General features: G+C 34.8%; 1 protein-coding gene across 1 annotated transcript; it reads right to left on the bottom strand.

Annotated features, from left to right (window-relative positions):
* Window positions 1-14,601: 14,601 nt before the first annotated feature.
* On the bottom strand, window positions 14,602-18,309 carry LOC116111107 (granule-bound starch synthase 1, chloroplastic/amyloplastic-like). The gene is made up of 14 exons (XM_031397312.1): window positions 18,256-18,309; window positions 17,572-17,967; window positions 17,391-17,471; window positions 17,181-17,279; window positions 16,992-17,081; window positions 16,701-16,764; window positions 16,529-16,629; window positions 16,321-16,430; window positions 15,966-16,209; window positions 15,706-15,882; window positions 15,430-15,621; window positions 15,257-15,343; window positions 15,025-15,153; window positions 14,602-14,926 (listed from the first exon to the last, which is right to left on the bottom strand). The coding sequence occupies exons 2-14, from the start codon at window positions 17,920-17,922 to the stop codon at window positions 14,810-14,812; spliced, it is 1,842 nt and encodes a 613-aa protein (XP_031253172.1). The 5' UTR covers window positions 17,923-17,967; window positions 18,256-18,309; the 3' UTR covers window positions 14,602-14,809.
* Window positions 18,310-18,579: the final 270 nt, after the last annotated feature.

Below are 18,579 nucleotides of genomic sequence, written 5' to 3'. Positions count from 1 at the left end.
GTTTTGTTTATCATTCTATTCTTTTATTTGAATTTGTATTGTTTTGTTTAGCCTTGTATTAAGGTTAACTTCTCAATCAATTTATATAATATTATGAAATATGTTGTAACTGCATATGATGCAATTATTATTAATACAAATTTTTTTTATTATTATTTTTCAATTTTTTTTTTCGGTTAAAAACTCTTGACAGTTCGAAGACTGTCAAGGATTTAGTTAAAATTCAGTTAAATCTTTGATAGTTATCGAACTGTCAAGAATCTGTCAAGAGGTCCTTGACAGTTTAAAAACTGTCATGACCCTTTCTTGATAGGAGCTACAATGACAGTTCAAAAAATGTCAAAAAACCCCTTTTTGGCAGGTAATACTTGTCAAGAAGGGCTTTTTTTCTTGTAGTGATAGCTTTCGACGGCTTCCAATGCCGTTTCCTTTGATTGATAAACCAATTGTTTATTTGCTTTTGATCCAGACTAGTTGATTCTACTAGGGCCAACTTCTACGATTCCTGTCACATGTAAAGGTCGATCATTATATACATAAAATGATTATAGAAGTATTAATCAATCACAGGCAAATATAAATCTTGTGTAGCCAAACAAAGACCACTCCATTAAATCATCTCAAATGCANTATCCTTAGGTTTAGAAGGATGTTTCAATCTTCTCAAACTACCTATGACTTAACTTGGCATGGACGTAACAATAAGAATGATGGTAAACTTCAACATCCAGTGGATTCACCCACTTGGAAACTTATTGATGATAAGTGGGATGAATTTGGTTCGGAAAGTAGAAATCTTAGAATGGCTCTTTCAACGGATGGTTTCAATCCACATAGGTCTTTAAGTTGTCAGTATAGTTGTTGGTTGATGATGCTTGTAACTTGTAACCTCCCACCTTGGTTGTGCATGAAAGGGAAGTTCATAATATTGACGTTATTGATATTGGGTCCATAACAACCTGGGAACAATATTGATGTATATTTGTCACCTCTAATCGAGGACTTAAAACAATTATGGGAAATCGGTGTTGAAACTTATGATGCTTATAGGAAAGAGTATTTCACCTTAAAAGTAGTGTTACTATGGACCATAAATGACTTCCACGCATATGGAAACCTTTTCGGTTGTTGTGTTAAAGGTTATTATGCTTGCCCAATATGTGCAGAAGGTACATCCTCTCGTAGATTGAAGAATTCCAAGAAGAATTGTTATATGGCTCATAGGCGATTCCTCCCTAAGAATCATCCATTCCAGAAACAAAAGAAAGCTTTCAATGGTGTTCAAGAGCTTGGTTCTCCCAATGACTCTTTGAGTGGGATAGAATTGTTGAGACAACTTGAAGGCATTGAAAATGTATGGGGAAAGAACTTGCTGAAAAAACTTAAATTATGTGAAGACGACAAACATAAACTATGGAAGAAGAAATCCATATTCTTTGAACTTTAATATTGGAAACATTTGTATGTTTGTCATCAACTAGATGTCATGCACACTGAAAAAAATGTGTGTGAAAACATTTATGGTACATTGTTGAATATACTGGGGAAAATGAAAGATGGGTTTAACACACGATTAGATCTTTGTGATATGGGGATCAGGAAAGAACTAGAACCACAAGTTCGAGGGAAATGTACTTGGTTATCTCCAACATGTTACATTATGAATAAAGTGGGGAAGCGAAAGTTTTATGAAAACTGAGCAAATCTCAAAGTACCTGTAGGGTATTCTTCAAACATAAAGAACCTTGTCTCGATAAATGATTTAAGGATTCTTGGTTTGAAATCTAATGACTGTCATGTACTTATGGAACAATTGTTACCATTACCTATTAGAGCTCTTTTGCCCAAGAATGTGAGATATGCTATCATTAGGTTATGCTTCTTCTTTAATGCACTGTGTAGTAAGGTTGTTGATGTGGGCAAGTTAACCAAGATACAAAGTGATGTTGTTGTGACATTGTGTTTGTTAGAGAAATATTTCCCTTCTTCATTCTTTGATATCATGATACATTTGACAATGCATCTCATTAGACAAGTTAGGCTATGTGGACTTGTTTTCTTTAGATGGATGTATCCTTTTGAGAGCTATATGAAAACATTTAAAGGTTATGTGAGGAACCATAATCAGCCAAAGGGATGCATTGCAGAGTGTTATGTAGCAAAAGAAGTGTTAGAGTTTTGCTCATATTACATAGACAGTGTCAAACCAATTGGTGATCCAAATGCTTTTGTTGACAAATTAACATGTTTTGGTAAGCTTTTACCGGGTGGTCAATCGACACTTGTGGATAATCAAATATTATAGTTGAAGTTGAGCCTTATATTGAGTAACGATTATCCCTTTCTCATTTCAGTTTCTTTGTATAGTTCAATTAATTGTGTTGAGTAATTCAATTGCATTTATATAGGGAACATATGGAAATGTTAAAGAAACAACATCACCGTCAATCTAGAAACCGAAAATGGTTACAAGCTCAACACATTCGCATCTTTGCACATTGGCTACAAGATAAGGTGGATCAAGCTTCCCCATTTTTTTAGTCTTCTTTAACTAATTTATGCCACTATGTGATATTGGCTACTTATTAAACAAGTTTCAATTTCTTTGGCCAATGGTGATGAGATATCAGACACTTTGTGTTGGCTAGCACAAGGACCTCGTCCTTTTGTTATGAAGTTCTTGGGTTATGTTATTAACAAATTTCCACACACAAGCCTATGCTATTGATAAAGTTACACAATATAGTGGGGTTAGCTTAGTCTCACATACAATGCAAATTGCAAGTGCTAAGGATAAGAATCTTATATACGGTGATGTATCATTCTATGGAGTTATAGATGAAATATGGAAACTTGACTATTACATGTTTAATCTGCCTGTATTTAAGTGTTATTGGTTCGATAGTAATGGTGAAGTAGATGATCTGGGTTTTCTACAAATAGATTAGGTCATAATCTGATCCTTTCATATTGGCTTCTCAAGCTAAACAAGTTTTTTACACAGCAGACCAATTAGATGAAAATTGGGCTGTTGTTACTATGATGCCAAAGAGAATGTATAAGTCCGATTTGAATAATGAGACTGATGATCACATGCAATTTGAAAGCCCAGTTGATGCACAAGCTTCTTTGTTTATTGATGGTGGTGATAACGATGATTTTTTGTATACACGCCTGGATGCTAAAGGCATTTGGGTTGAATAAATTCATATAATGTCTAAATTTTTGGTAAGATATTAATTCAATTCATTTGTTCATGCATTGCATTGTTTTAATTTCTTATAATTTCAATTATTGTATTGTTCATACATTACATTGTACTAATATTCACTACATTTGAAATTTTCAGGTTTTTGAAGACTTTTTGGACGGGCTTTTTTTGTAGTAGTTTTGTTTGACATGGATCCACCAAAAGAAGACATTTCAAATGAAAATGAAGGTGAAGGTAGCCCTAAACAAGAAGATGGAAAACTAGAGAGGAAAAAACAGAGGGGCCCAACAAAGAAAGGCAAGCCTAAAACAAAACTGACAATAAAGTATAACAAAAGAGGTGTTCCTATTGGACCCGAGGCTATAGAGTTAGCCACATTTGAAGGGATGGTAGCTCGAACTATGGTTCCTATTATTTATGATGACTGGCTACATGTGCCAAAAGACTTAAAGGGAAAAATATGTGATTTTGTGTGTGTAAGGTACTAAAACTTGTACCTAAATTAGAATAATACAATGATTATATGTCATGAATCTTAATACTTACTATTTTTGTAGGAACATTTTGGGGTCAACCTTAGGAGTCGAAAGAAAATGCTTCAGGACATTGGAGTAAAGTGGAGGTCGTTCAAATATACCCTGAACAAGCATTTTGTTATTCCCTTTGCGGATAATAGGAGTAAATTGGTGAGACCTCCACCACAATATAACTTCATTAGGAAGAGTCACTGGGAAGTATTTGTGGCTAAGTGATCATCGAAAAACTTTAAGGTGAACTTTTCCAAATGATTAACTACTTTAATAAATGTATCTAACTAGTTGGATGTCACAAACCATTGTATTTATTTGGCCAAACTTTAAGCATTAAGCAAAAGGAAAAACGAGCCAAGAACAAATACAACCACAAATTGTCCCGGAAGGGATACGCTAATCTTATTGAAGAAATTGTAAGCATTTTAATCTTATTGAAACATCGTATTATTACAAGACTAATATATTTTTGTTAATATCCATGTTTTGTGATTAATTTTCTATAGAAACAAGAGACTGAGTTGACTGAAGAGGAAATTGATAGAAGCTTGACATGAAAATTGGCTAGAAAAAGAAAAGGTGGAGGTTATGACTTAGAAGTGGCTCAGAGGGTGGAGAAGATTGTAAGTGATGAATTATGTTATCATAAAATTTAATACACTTTTGTTTGTGGGCTTCAGAAACAAGCTTAATTATTATGTCTTATTTGTAGAGTGACCTTGAGACTAAGGCAAAGACTGGTTCATTGAAAACAGATGGCAAAAATGGCATACTCAATCAAGCATTGGGCACCAAAGAACATCTAGGGTTAGTACGAGATATGGGGAAGTTTATCACCCATGAGGTGTGCTTTGAGATTCCAAAAAAAGTTAGAGATATGATGACAAGGGAAAGAGATAAATTTATTAAGAAGTTTAATGCTTTGGAGGAGAGATTTGAGAAAATGTCCAATCAATTGAATAATAGGAGTTTGATATCTGACGTGGGGCAATGCTTTATTGGCCAAATCGGTCGTAGTGGTAAGATCTAACCATTTGGTTAACAAGATATAAATGTCATGTTTATTTGACATTAATTTTTTGCCACTCTATTATTGTAGGATAATACTTGTTACCTTGCCGTGGATTCCCCGCCAAACATTGTGGTGAAGGGGACTATTATAGAATATGAAGGTCCTAACATATGGGTGACCATGGATGTGGCGTTTGATGGGAGCCCATCTCTCCCATTCCCGGATGATGAAATTTTTTTGGTGAAAGTAAGCGATTCTATTGGCCATCGTCTACTTTGGCCCGAGGAACTTGTATTACGAGCAGTTGACATGGTAAAAACTACAATCATCTACTTACTTTTTCCAAATTAGTTGTGTTTAATTCATAATATTATGTTATACTATTGACTTGTTTTATAATGTCTACTAGGTTTCTAAGAAACTTCAGAAGAAGAAGTATACAACTCCAAAAAAAGTGGCTAAGAGATCAGAATCTATGTACAACAAGGTAGATTCTGATATGGGGATTGAGGACATTGACCTAGTGGGTAATGAATTGGCAATTACACTGGTTAAGTCAGAGCCTAAACAAATGAAGCTGGACAAGAAGCACACAAGCCTTGGGAAGAGAAAGGCTGATGTGACACCATTGAGAAAGAAGAAAACACGACAGTTAGTGGTGTTCAATAAACATAGAGTGCAGAACAATCCTTCTCTGAAGATGTTCTCAACTATGGTTAATCGTCTTCTACCTGTTAAGTAAACACTTCATGTGCAAAAAGATGACAATTTGTTCGGGTATGAGAGATATACTTACGTATCTAAGAAGGATTTTGAAAGAGTGCTTGATATGGAGGAGTTGACAGCCTCATGCATCACAGATTATATAATGTAAGTTGTTTGCTTATAGTAGTGATTATGATTTAATCTTCATTGGGGTTTATACTGCATATTCTTGTAATTTTGGTATTTTTTGAATTAGGGCAGAGCTTTATTTGAGAAATTGAAGGGTAATGGGGGCAATGTAAATGAAATTGATTTCATGAGTCCCAACTCATTGTCAATAGCAGACAGCACTAACGCCATGGGAAGAAGAACACAAAGGGCACAGTTGCTTGCCAATCGGTTGGCAAGTGTGAAGAACGAGAATTTAATTATAGTGCCATACAACCCAGTGTTAGTAATTAGTTGATTTCCTTACTTTTAATCTTGTTTGAATAATTTGTTTTTTAGATTTAAAAACAATGTTAGTGGAGGGTGCTTAGGTGTTATTTGCGTGTGAAGAATCAAGTGGCTAGTGGAAGGAATTGCTGGGACTATAGTCTGTTACTTTCCTTTTGTTGTTGATAATTGTTAGTTGAGGGTGGTTAGGTGTTATTTGCATGTGAAGAATCAGGTGTGGAATGGTAATTAGTTGTTGTGTTTGAAGGGATATTGAGGGTTTAAACATTTAAGCAATAGTTGTGTTTGAAGGGATAGTTGGGTAGTTGTTGGCGCTTGCATGTATTTGCGTGTGAAGAATCTATTTTTTGCTTTGCTTTCTTAGTGAAAAATCTGTATAAATATGGCTTCATCAATTTCAGTTCAATTTTGATCATCCATGATGTTTGCGATTATATTTAATTATTCTGACATTAGGATTCAAACATTTTGAGAGTGCATTTGTTGCTAAATTGTGCCATATACATAGTCTGATTTCAGTCCATAAGATCATATCCCCAAACATGAATTTTGATTGTTGATTGTATACTCTAGTGTGAATCTGAATATAATATATTGTCTTCATGTTGAAATCTTATTTTGTTTTTGTTTTGGGCTGATAAACTCTTGTTTGGTGATTATTCTATTGCTTCTTTATGGTTGTTGTGTTGGGTACTTATGCAATTTTGTTCATAGGTTTCATTGGGTTCTTGTTGCTATTGACATGAAGACTTTAACTATGTACTATCTTGATTCCTTGAGGGGAGATATTGGGTAGGATTTACAGGAAGTAATGCAAAAGTTAGTATTTCTACTTATGTCATTTTTTAAGCTCTATATAATATCAAATACTATGTGTTAATTTCAGAAGTTGTTTCAACTTTCACAGTGGTATCTTAATCCATTCTGCTTGGAAGGTGTCTAAAAAAGGGCTAATATCTCTTGGTAAAAAGTATTGGTGCATAGAATTGTTATTATCAATAGCAATTAAATTTCAGTTATAATATTGTTTTACCTTTTGAATATTAATGCTTACTTCCGAATTAATTTTGTGTAAGGACCTATTCAACTGGGATGCGTTGAATGTGGGTTTTATCTAATGAGATACATGAGAGATATACTTGAGAATGGGTTGGCATTACTGAAAAACAATGTAAGTTTTTTTTTTTTTTTTTTTTTTTGGGTTTGGTTTGTTTTGAATAATAAGATATAGTTGATATTTGTTGATTAGTCTTATTGTGTTTACTTTTATAGTTCATGGGGAAAGAAATATACGAAAATGCGGAGGTTAATGAAGTCAAAGCAGAATGGGCGATGTACGTAACAAACTTTCTTTAGTTATATATTGTTGTTTCACTGATGTTAGAGGCCAATAAGGGCAAAGAGGCCAATGAGGCAAAAACTATGTATCAAATTTTTCATTACTGTTTATGCAATATTGTAAAATTTATATCGTTCAATTATTTTTACTTAAAGCAACATAAATATATGTACTATTCGATCAATGTTCGTGTCTATTTCAATATTGTTGAATGGTCAAATAATACATATGTATTATTCGATCAATTGTTCGATGTCTCATTACATATTGTTGAATGGTCATAATATTATGAAGCATTTCATTCGACTATTCTATAATTTAATCGTAGTAATAAAGAAATTTCATTAATTTAACAAAAAGTTAACAAACGAAATCTTGACAGTGTAAAAACCGTCAAAATTTGGCTAAAATTCTAAAAAAAAATTGAAAATTTGGCTAAATCCTTGATAGTTATTGAACTATCAAGGATTTAGCTAACTGTCAAGGATTTGGTTCAAGTTCTACTAAATCCTTGACAGTTATCGAACTGTAAGATCTGTCAAGAGGTCCTTGACAGTTTGAAACTGTCATGACCCTTCCTTGACAGGGGCTACAATGACAGTTCAAAAACTATCATTGTACCCCCTTCTTGACGAGTAATAACCATCAAGAAAGGCATTTTTCCTTTGGGGTGATAAAATTTTGTAAGAGTTTTGGTTTAGTAATACTTTAATCTTATAGATATTTGATAGAGTAAACGATTTTTTCCACTCAAGGTTTGGCTTTGACTGTCATTGTAGCCCCTTCTTGACGAGGTAATAACCATCAAGAAATGCATTTTTCCTTGTAGGGGTGATAACATTTTATAAGAGTTTTGATTTAAGTAATACTTTAATCTTATAGATTATTTGATAGAGTAAACGATTTTTTCCACTCAAGTTTGGCCTAAGACACTTTTCCCCCTAAAAGTTTTAGTATAATATTTAAATCAATTGAGTTTGAGCAAGTCAATCTTCTTTAATAAATGGATATAGATTGTTTTGCAGGAGAGAATATCAGGTTTGGTATTTCTTGGCTTGAGGTTTTAATAATTTAAAATGGCAAATCATAATTCATAATGGTATATCTGATATGATTTATAGAGATCAATTTCAGTTGAAAGATTGATTCAAATGCCTTAATAAGGCTTTTACTTGAAGAATACTGTTCACTCATTTAATAACATATATTTATATTATAGTTTTCTGGATACTATTTATTTTATTTTATGATTATGAATTTTTTTTTTACTCTATTTTTTTTGGACCCAAATTTATTTTGCAAGAATATATATAAACTATATATATAACATTACATGTATTTATTATAGGTAATATATAAATGTATAAATTGAAATCACAATAGCATAATATCATTCTTAAAAAAAAAAAAAAATTAAATATATGTTCTTTTGTATGCAATCTATCAAAATCATTCACAAAATAGAATAATATTGTGTAATATATATATATTGTGACATCATAATCAATAACTAGAGTTGGTGGTGGGCCGTGCCGGCCATGGCAGGCATGAAAAAACACGGTATGGCCCACGATCAGTAGGCCGTGTCGTGGGCCTTAAAAAAGACACGTGGGCTGGCATGACACGACACAAAAAAATAAAAATAAAAAAAAAAAATAAGTCATAATTCTAATTGTTTATTTATAATTTATAATTATAACTTTAAGTAATAAAAAGTGTGAAATTCATAATATTTTAAGTCTCATATTTTTTATTTTCATAGATATATATTTTTAAGAATAAATACAAAATGTCACTAAATATAATATACAATATTTTAAATAATTATTAAAATAAATCAAAATTATTATATTATAAATATTAAAAAAAAACTTATAGGCCGACCCACAAACACGCAAGCAACCACGACACGGCACGATATATAGCAGGCCATGTCGTGGGCCTTCATATTGGTGGGCTGACGGCACGAATTTCTATGGCCTTGGCACGGCACACCCACACATGAGAACCTTGAATTTTTAGGCACGGACGACATGACACAGCCCACCACCGACTATATCAATAATACAAAACTAGTAAATATTTATTAAAGTATGCTCTTTATCTATCTTTTATTTACTTTTTATTTTTAGAAGGCCAAGTAACATGTCTAATGATATACAAAGGAGATATTAAATCTCCAATTACATTACATATTTGATATTGAGAAATTTCTTAATTTCTCATTTAGTTTGAACCCTTTCTGGAGGAGACCAGTTTCCAATTGGATTTGGACCACTAGGCGGTTCAGGTTATGACGAATCGGTTTAGTTGGAGGATCATACTTCAACTCCATTTGAAGTTGAACCACAGACACTTGACGAAGAACTCTTGCGAACCTTTGAGAACTTTCATATTCACCCCTAACAAAAATGAGGAAGTGAATAGAAAAGTGAGAGCTACAATCAAACTAATGTGGTCAATCTTATCTTCGTTGCCTTAAAGTTTATGATAAGTAATGCTCATATTTAAATGCTGAAGAGATTACACCATAACTACCAACAATTGGTTAGAGTTTAAGTATATTTAGATATCATAATAATACATATTATATAATCTCCAAAAAATAAATGATTTTGGAAATTCTTGAGATTATGTTTTGATTAACCAATTCGGATGGTTAAATTTACTATATTTTTCCACGTTCATAGGAGAATTCATCTTTTTGGTTTACATATATAAATATCGAGCGTTGTTCCTCTTTTGGCAATTTAAGTTCCATAGTTTTGTGCTTAATTAGTAAACGTTAGAGAAACCTTCTACTTACAATTAGGTATTAAACCAATAACGATACTTGGTTACAACTTCAAATCCTTATTAGAAAAAGGATCCATCTATTGTATATCGAGCATAGTAAAAATTTGTACTTTAGGGGATAATAAAATTTGTTATAAGAGTTTTGGTTCAAGTAATACTTAATCTTATAGATTATTAAGAGTAAACGATGTTTCCCACTAAGGTTTGGCCTAATGACACTTTCCATTCAAAAATTTTCAAAATACAATTTCACTATTCACCGGCACAAATTCGTTAGGGAATTTCATTGTGAAGAAGGACAGGATGGTCAAAAGTCCATTATAAATAAGGGTAAAATAGTCAATTAACATTATGCCCACCCACCAAACTTTATACTCTTGATTCCGTGACGTCGTCGGCCTCAACACCACTAACTCACTCAACCCACACAACAAAACCCTCATCACCCTCCACCTGTTGCACCACCAATCGTCGACCACTACCCATACTTCGGTTCATGTGATTCAATCTTTTTCGATTGACCGAATCCGTTAAGATTCATCAACGTCCCCCTTTCAAAGCCCTAAACCTCCCCCACCACAATAGCCCACTGATCTCTGCCACCAACCTCTAAGGTTTTGCGCAATTGTTGCACCTTTTTCCAGCCTATTTTTGGTTGATCCCAACATCGAAAATCACCCCCGACACCATCAACTACACCACTGATATCCCCTCTACAAAACGCCCAACACACTTGACCCGGTTGCCTTCCATTTGCTCTCTTAAGGTTTTGCTTGTTTGTTGAATTTGAGTTTGATTGGAGATCGATTTGAAGTTGTTTTTTTACAGGAGATTAGGTTATTGAAAGTGCTAGTGTGTTTATTGGTTGATTACAGGTTTTTCAGCCATTCTTCCCACCATCGGCTAAGAAGAGAAGAAGAAGAGATAAGGGTGTTTTGGTCTTCACAATGATATCACTGTATTTAATGAAAATTATTAATGGAACATAATGTTTGTGTAGTAAAGTTGTATTTTGAAACTTTTTGGGTCGGAAAGTGTCACTAGACCAAACCTTAGGTAGGAAAAAGTCGTTTACCCTATTGAATAACGTTGTGATTACTAAGGGTGGGCAAAAAAATAAGGTAGAACCAGAACCGATGAGTACTCGGGTGTCAATTCTGGTTCTTACCTGGAACTGAAAGTCACAGGATTGGTTTTGGTTCCCAAAAACTAGAATCAACACTGTGCAGTTCTGGTTCCTGGAAGGGTGGAACCGAGAACCGGAACTTAAAAAAATTGTAGGATAATATGAGGACTTTTCTGATATTTTATGCTTCAAATAAAAGAAAAAAAATGCGATTAGGATCAAGAGCATTCGATATCTTGATTCAGGGATTAGGGATAAAGAAGAACAAAAAATTGTGCCTCTCAATTCTTCGGCTGAATCTAACTTCGAATCGGATGTCTCTCGATTCTCTTCCATTTGCATAGTTCTCCAATCAATTGTGTCCGGCAAAGGTACTTTTTCAGAGCATATGATATTATACTTTCGTTTAATAAATTTGAGGTTTGGGTTTTCGTTTAATAAATCAGTGGTTTGGGTTTTGCTTGCTGTTGCTCAAGAGACAAAGAAACATGAGACTTGATCTCAAAGCGAAAAACAAAAAACAAAAAACTGTTTTCATTTAATAAATCAGTTTGGGTTTTGTTATGTACAATTGTTTTGGATTATAGTTCTTCTAAAAATACTGGAATTGGATGGGATTGTATTGATTTGTTGTTTTTTAATTTAAAGACAGCACTTTCAAAAGGAGATTTGCACATATCATGAAACAATTTAGTTGTCTCCTTAATTTGTTCCTCTGTTATTTAAGAATAGCGATTATTGTTATGTTATGTGTGTAATATATGTCTATGGATTTGTAAGGATATTTCTAGAGTTTCCATATAATGTATGTTTAATCTAAACTTTGATCTTATGAGTCTGTCGTCTCTAGCTCACTAATTGCACCAGATATATTCATTTCATTACTTTTTGCTTGTTTATTTTGTATGAATTCAGCTATCTCTTTAAGGATACATTGGGGTTCAAAAGATGATTACTCTTTGTGTCAATTTTTTTAGTTTTGTTTTTAGGGTTTTGCCTTTAGTATGTCCTATGTCTATGTGCATAGTCAAATATAGAGGTGGGCAAGGACTGGGCCCAATCAGTCCCGAGTTTGGGCCCAATGAGTCTTGTCCCAAATTGGGACCAGGCCCATTTTGGTTGGGACCAGTCATAGGCCCTTAGGACCAATCCCAAGCCTAGTTAGTAAATACGGGTACGGCAAAAAAAGGGTACGAGAATTATACGAGTATAATACGGTAAACGGTGAAAAATACATTTATAAAAATTTGGCCATAAAATTCGAATACGGAAAAAATACGGTACGGGTATATACGGGTTTAATACGGTGCATTATCAATAATACGTGTTGAAAAATACGGCAATATCAATCTTAGTTTTAACACTTTTATGGACTACCTGGTTAAAATCAACATAACATTTCAAATTATTTTTCCCGAGGCAAATCCATTTTGGTCCATGAGGTTTAGCGTAAGTCATTGGTTCTAGTAAAATTAGAAAGTATCTGTTAGGTCTTTATCAAGAAAACAACTTTGTATGCCTAGAACATCACCACTGCCTCTTCATTGCCCTCTCTTAAAAAATCACAACCTTCCATACATACGACATCACTACCGCCACTTTGTCAAACCCACCCACCACCACCATTAATAGCCACAATCATATAATTTCTGTAGTTGAGTGTGAACTGTGCACTCGGCGTACGATAGCATAAAGTAGGACAGTTTTTATTTTATATGTAGCGTTAAAAGGCGGCGTTAATATGTGAAGCCGTGAAGGTATTGTAAGGAGCGTGATTAGATTGATCTTTTGAGGATCGTCGGATGTTTTGCTTTGTGGGAATGGGCCCCGGACGACAACCTTCACATGGTTACCATTCTTTCTATTATTATTTATAATAACGATTTCGGAACAAAACGACAGAACGAACAGCACAACACACGTGGCAATGGCATTCTTATGAAGCAAAGCGAAATATACCTAACCTATTTGATGAAGTGATCTCCGCCGTTACTTTTTAATAACTGATTGATTCATCAATCAAACACGTTCACACCTAATGATACATATTCGGAGTAACGTTACCTTTGACTGATTACGTAAGATTTTGTGTCTCTTCAATTAATCCAAAGTTCTGATGTATTAAATTGGGCAAGACAAGTTAATGTTTTGCAAGGACGGAGCATAATGTTGTAATTAAGGATTTAAATTAGTACCAGAACAAAGGAAAAAGAATACATAATGTTTAAATACTTGCATTAAATGATGGATGTTGGGATAGGATGTTATCATTATTGACCCGTCCAAATAAGTTATAAATATGATAACCTACCACGTCACGGGACTTGAAGGTAAAGTCTTTGTATAATCTATTTGGATGGTTAAGAATATATTTGATTTATTGTTTTGGATAAGATTTTGGGGGATAGTATTAGATAATTAAAAATAGAATTATTATGAGGTAAAATTTAAAAATTTATAAAAAAAATCCCCTAAATTTGCTAATTTAATAAATACCCCAATATATAAAAATATATAAAATAACAAAAAGACCCCCACCACTTGCAGTGCCAAATTCCGGCCACCACCACCAGAATCTGACCAAAAAATTGTATAACCACACATACCGGCCGGATCTGACCAATATAGCCTCGCTATGGCCTTTTTCGGCCAGATCCAGCACGGATCTAGCTGGAAAAGGCCAGATCGATGAATTACCGGCCAGTTCCAGTCGGTAATTCACCGTTGTGGCAAATTCTGGCTACCACCGACGGTGGTTGCCGAAATCTGACAAATATGGGTCATGGGGGTGTTTTTGTTAATTTTTAAACTTTTTTTAGGGGGTATTTAATGAAATTAATAACCTTATGGAATCTAAAAGTAATTAAAAAATAAGATAACATTTCTAGAATAATGTACCAAACATTATTTGGAGAATAGGAATTAAAATATGGACAGAAATAATAAGCCAAATACACTCTTACTATCAGATCACAGGCCTAATGATTTAATAATGTTTTTTTTTTTTTTATAATCGGAGTATTCGAACCAGTTTATACATCTTAATTAATCATTGGGATCCATTAAATACCTTACAATCCCAATAAACTAGATAAATCATAATTATGCATTAAGATAGATAGTCCCAAGATTTAAATCTAGAAAATCAAGGAGGAAAGCACACCTCGTTGTCTATCAGGCCAACCCCATGTCCTTTTAGTTTAGTATGAAATTAGTTTTTCTCATTTTTAATACTTTCCGGACAATGATTGAATCTCTATTTTGGAGTCCAGCTACTGGGGTCTTTCCAGTTTTTCCACATTGTAATTTGAGGGCATAAAAAGTATGGAAAGCTGACAACCATGGCGGACATAAAATCAGGGAAAAAGAAAGGGGAAGCAAATAAATTAGAAAACTTAGAGCTTCAAAGTTCAAACACCATTCACCTCCAAAAATATACTTCCCTTGCATTGCACACCAGCTCTTAAGTTTCCACCACGTATGTCATCAACTTGAAAGAGGGCGTGACAGTTATTACTTATTTAGCATAGCCCGATGAAGTCCCAAAAAACAAGAGATACTTAAGCTTAATGAGTTAATTCTACCTAGCCGCATCACGCATTAGCTTACTTGCACATAATTTTAAACGGGGTGCTTAGGGAGTGGCTAAATTTTCCTTGCCAAGAGGACCAATCTCCTCCTCTTCAGAACCTGCTTCACTGCCAGCAACCTCCAAACTCAGTAACATCTTTTCCCACAGTTTGGCTGGTCCCTGTATTAAAACCAAGAACCATTTTTTATTTCAACCCAAGAAATAATTGTCATTTACTTTTAAGATATTACTCGCTTTCAACTCAGTAATATACTAACCTTCCATGAAAGATCTTTGGCCATGCAATTCTTGATCATTTCCTTGAAGGCAGGGGTACCATATGCTGTAAGAACTCTCTTCACTGTTGTTGCTACTGCATCAACATCAGCTGGATCCAATTTCTCACACTGGAAGTATTCCGAGGGGACAAACACAATCCATCATCTATCAGTAAAGGTAGAACAAATAGGAAGTTGTGTGTTACAGTTTCAGTAATAGTCAATCACTTACGTCAACATTGAAGCTTCCCATATGGAATCCAGTGAAACCTTCTTTGACAGTGTCAACAAGTCCACCAGTGGAGGAAACAATGGGGACCTGTGGAAGAATTACTGATTAATTGACCTACTGCCTCGAAAAGTGAATAAAATTTTGGTTGCAAAGAGGAATCTAAGGAGGCTTACTGTTCCATATCGCTGGGCTTGCAACTGAATGAGACCACATGGCTCAAATCTGCTAGTGATCAACATATAATCAGCCCCAGCAATAATCTTATGGGCCAAGGGAGCATTGAACTTTGCCACTCCTACAGCCTTATCAGGATACTTTATTTCAAGCTGTTCAATCTGTTTCTCCATGTGCTTCTTCCCAGTTCCCTGAGAAAATGAAGACATCATAAAATTTAATTCTAATTTATGTGCTGCAGAAGAAACAAAAATTTATTCTTTTTTGGAACTTACAAGGACTACTATCTGAACATTCTCTCCAATGAATTTTGAAATAGCTGCAACCAGAATATCTGAACCCTTTTGCTCTTCTAGTCTTCCAATGAAACCTATCACCGGGATATTCTTGTCAACAGGCAGCCCAACTTCTGCTTGAAGGGCTTCTTTCAATAAAGGCTTTGCTTCCATAACCTGAAAATAAAAATTTCAATGAGTAAACTTCTTCATGCCACTGACATATATGTGGGAAGTAAAATCTTTTCAAAGGCACTTACAGTGGTGGCATCATATTTGACATCGATGTATTTGTCTGTTGCAGGGTTCCACTCTTGAATATCCATGCCATTCACAATGCCGGTGATGCCCGTTTTACGAATAATATTATCCAATTCAACACCTTTATCCTCCCCAGAAACAAGTTCCTTAGCATAGTGGGGGCTCACAGTCACGACCCTGTCTGATTCTAATATTCCAGCCTTCATCCAATTGATCTTTCTTCCCTTCACAGGCATGTTATAACTGACAAAAGAAATCCCTTTAATGCATGGCCAGTGTAACAACAGACAAAAGTTATATTAAATGGAGACCTTTCTATTATTATGGAAAATTAAATTGCTCTAGAAAGCATACCCATCCATAAAGTCAAAAGATCCCCTGAATTGATCAGGCAAATTGAGCAGAGAGAAATCTGTTATAGCGAACCTGCCTTGATAGGCTATGTTGTGGATGCAAAAAGCAACCTGCCATCATAAACAAGCACAATATTAATTCACCGAACAATGGCATTAATCCCAGAAGTCTAAGAGATTAACCCCAAATGCTAAGGTCAAATTATTACCTTAGCATTTTTGTAAATGCCTCTTGATTGGTACATGGATTTCAGGTAGCATGGAAGCAGAGCAGTGTGCCAATCATTGCAAACGAAGACAACATCCTCCCCTGCAAGAAGGTAGCAAATGACCATATAGCTTCCGGAAAGGAAATATAAATTCACCTAAGAGATTTTTTACCATATGGTCCTGAGAAATGTTCACTGTTGTTTAAGTTCAGAACCCTGGGAGCCTCTAGAGCAGCCTGAAAGGAACAAACATTGAATTTGAGTTGTATATTCACAAATCACAATATGTGAAGAGCTAGGATTGACCCAAAAAATTAGACACAAACAGAAGTGCATATTCATTTTCATCAGTTCCCCGGATATGACATGGCCATAACAAGCCAGCTTAGCTACTTCCATTGATTTTTAATCAAAAGGATGACCATTGAAAAAAGTGGACAATTGAGAAAATAGGATCACTTGCCTGGCATAATAAGCTAAATCGAAGTTGGTTGTCCTTGTAATCCTGTCCTGCCCTTGGGCCATATATTTTGGCTCCAGTTTTTCCCCAAACCTGTTGTATTCAGAAAGGTAAAAATTCAGGACTAATAGAACGTTTTAGTCCTATAAATATCAAAACATCTTTAAACATCAAGAAAATTAAGTATCAAACCTTCTCAAGGAACATTGGATGATCAACAAAGACACGATCAACTCCTCGTTTGTGGCAGTGGAAGAATCGAACAGTTTCAATTCTATCCCCAACTTTAACCTGCAAGAAGCAAGGAAATTACTTGAGGAAAAAAGCCAGAAGCAGCATTCAATTGACCAGGATACAAACTACCGAGTGAGAAAAGGTCATTTCTAGAGATTGAGAATTTACCTGAACTAAAACATTCGTATCCCATGCATCTTTGTACTGGTCGTATCGGGGAGACACAGTCATAACACGATGCCCATTAGCCTAAAAATAATCAGGCATTAACATCAGAAAAGATTTATAATCCATGGAGCTGAAAAGTTGCATTACAGAGAACGAGACGAAACAAGATATAATTACTAACCGCCTGCGCAGGTGGAAGTCCTCCTGTGACATCACCAAGGCCACCGGTTTTACTCCATGGACCAACCTCAGCCGACACAACTACTATTCTCATCCCTTGTCCACATACAATTTTTCCTGAGGGAATGTCACTTGCTGTTGATCGCACTTTCTTCACAGCTTTATTACGCATTGCTTTGGAAGTGATTTTCATTTGTAGTCTATCCACCACGTTCAATGATCTTAAGCCATTGTGAGTCATAGATTGATTCCTCAAGCCCATCCGTACCAAATTGGCTTCAACTGCAGCCCCAGATGTTCCATAAAGTTGAGTACTTCCGGGTACAAACTGTGAGGCAGTGACAGTTGCCATCTCTACTACACTCGATCTGTGGAAAAAGCCTCAGCACTCAATAACCTGATTCAAGCCGCAATAAAATTCCTGTAAATCATTACTAAATAAAACTAGTTAACCAAAAAAAATTGAACTTGCAGAGACGATTAATACATGGAATGAAGAGAACATAAATTTGAAATCACTAACCAGTGAAAATGATGAATGAATTATACACTATAGCAACAGCCTATGTATTTATAATCATTTACTTTTAACTGTTAGAAAACAAACAGAAGATATCTGTGACTCATTTTTAGATTTGATTATATCTTAACAAATTCAGAAAATCTCTCCTCAGTACTTACTCACCCGCCAGGAACCACTTCAAGTGTTAATGACTTGACTTAAGTTCAAGTGTTAAGACGTCACGCATTATTTGTAGTGATCGCTTAGATGAATGTGACATACACTTGGCCTTATAAGAATGGTTGAACTGGTTCTATTTACCTAGGCGCCTAAAGATTTGCCACGCAGGGTTAAATCCCAAGTGCATGGCCTGGGGATCTGTGAATATGATTTATTTTAAGATTTTTTTTCCACCTAATAACAATCAAGTGGTGACAAAACGACACCGCAATCGCTAATCCTGGGATTAATTTTCAACGTAGATGGGGACTTCAACGGTGGTTCTTT

Source organism: Pistacia vera, unplaced genomic scaffold (assembly GCF_008641045.1).
Source record: "Pistacia vera cultivar Batoury unplaced genomic scaffold, PisVer_v2 Contig626, whole genome shotgun sequence".
In the NCBI taxonomy this organism is placed as follows: Eukaryota; Viridiplantae; Streptophyta; class Magnoliopsida; order Sapindales; family Anacardiaceae; genus Pistacia; species Pistacia vera.
This window is presented reverse-complemented; position numbering and strand designations above follow the sequence as displayed.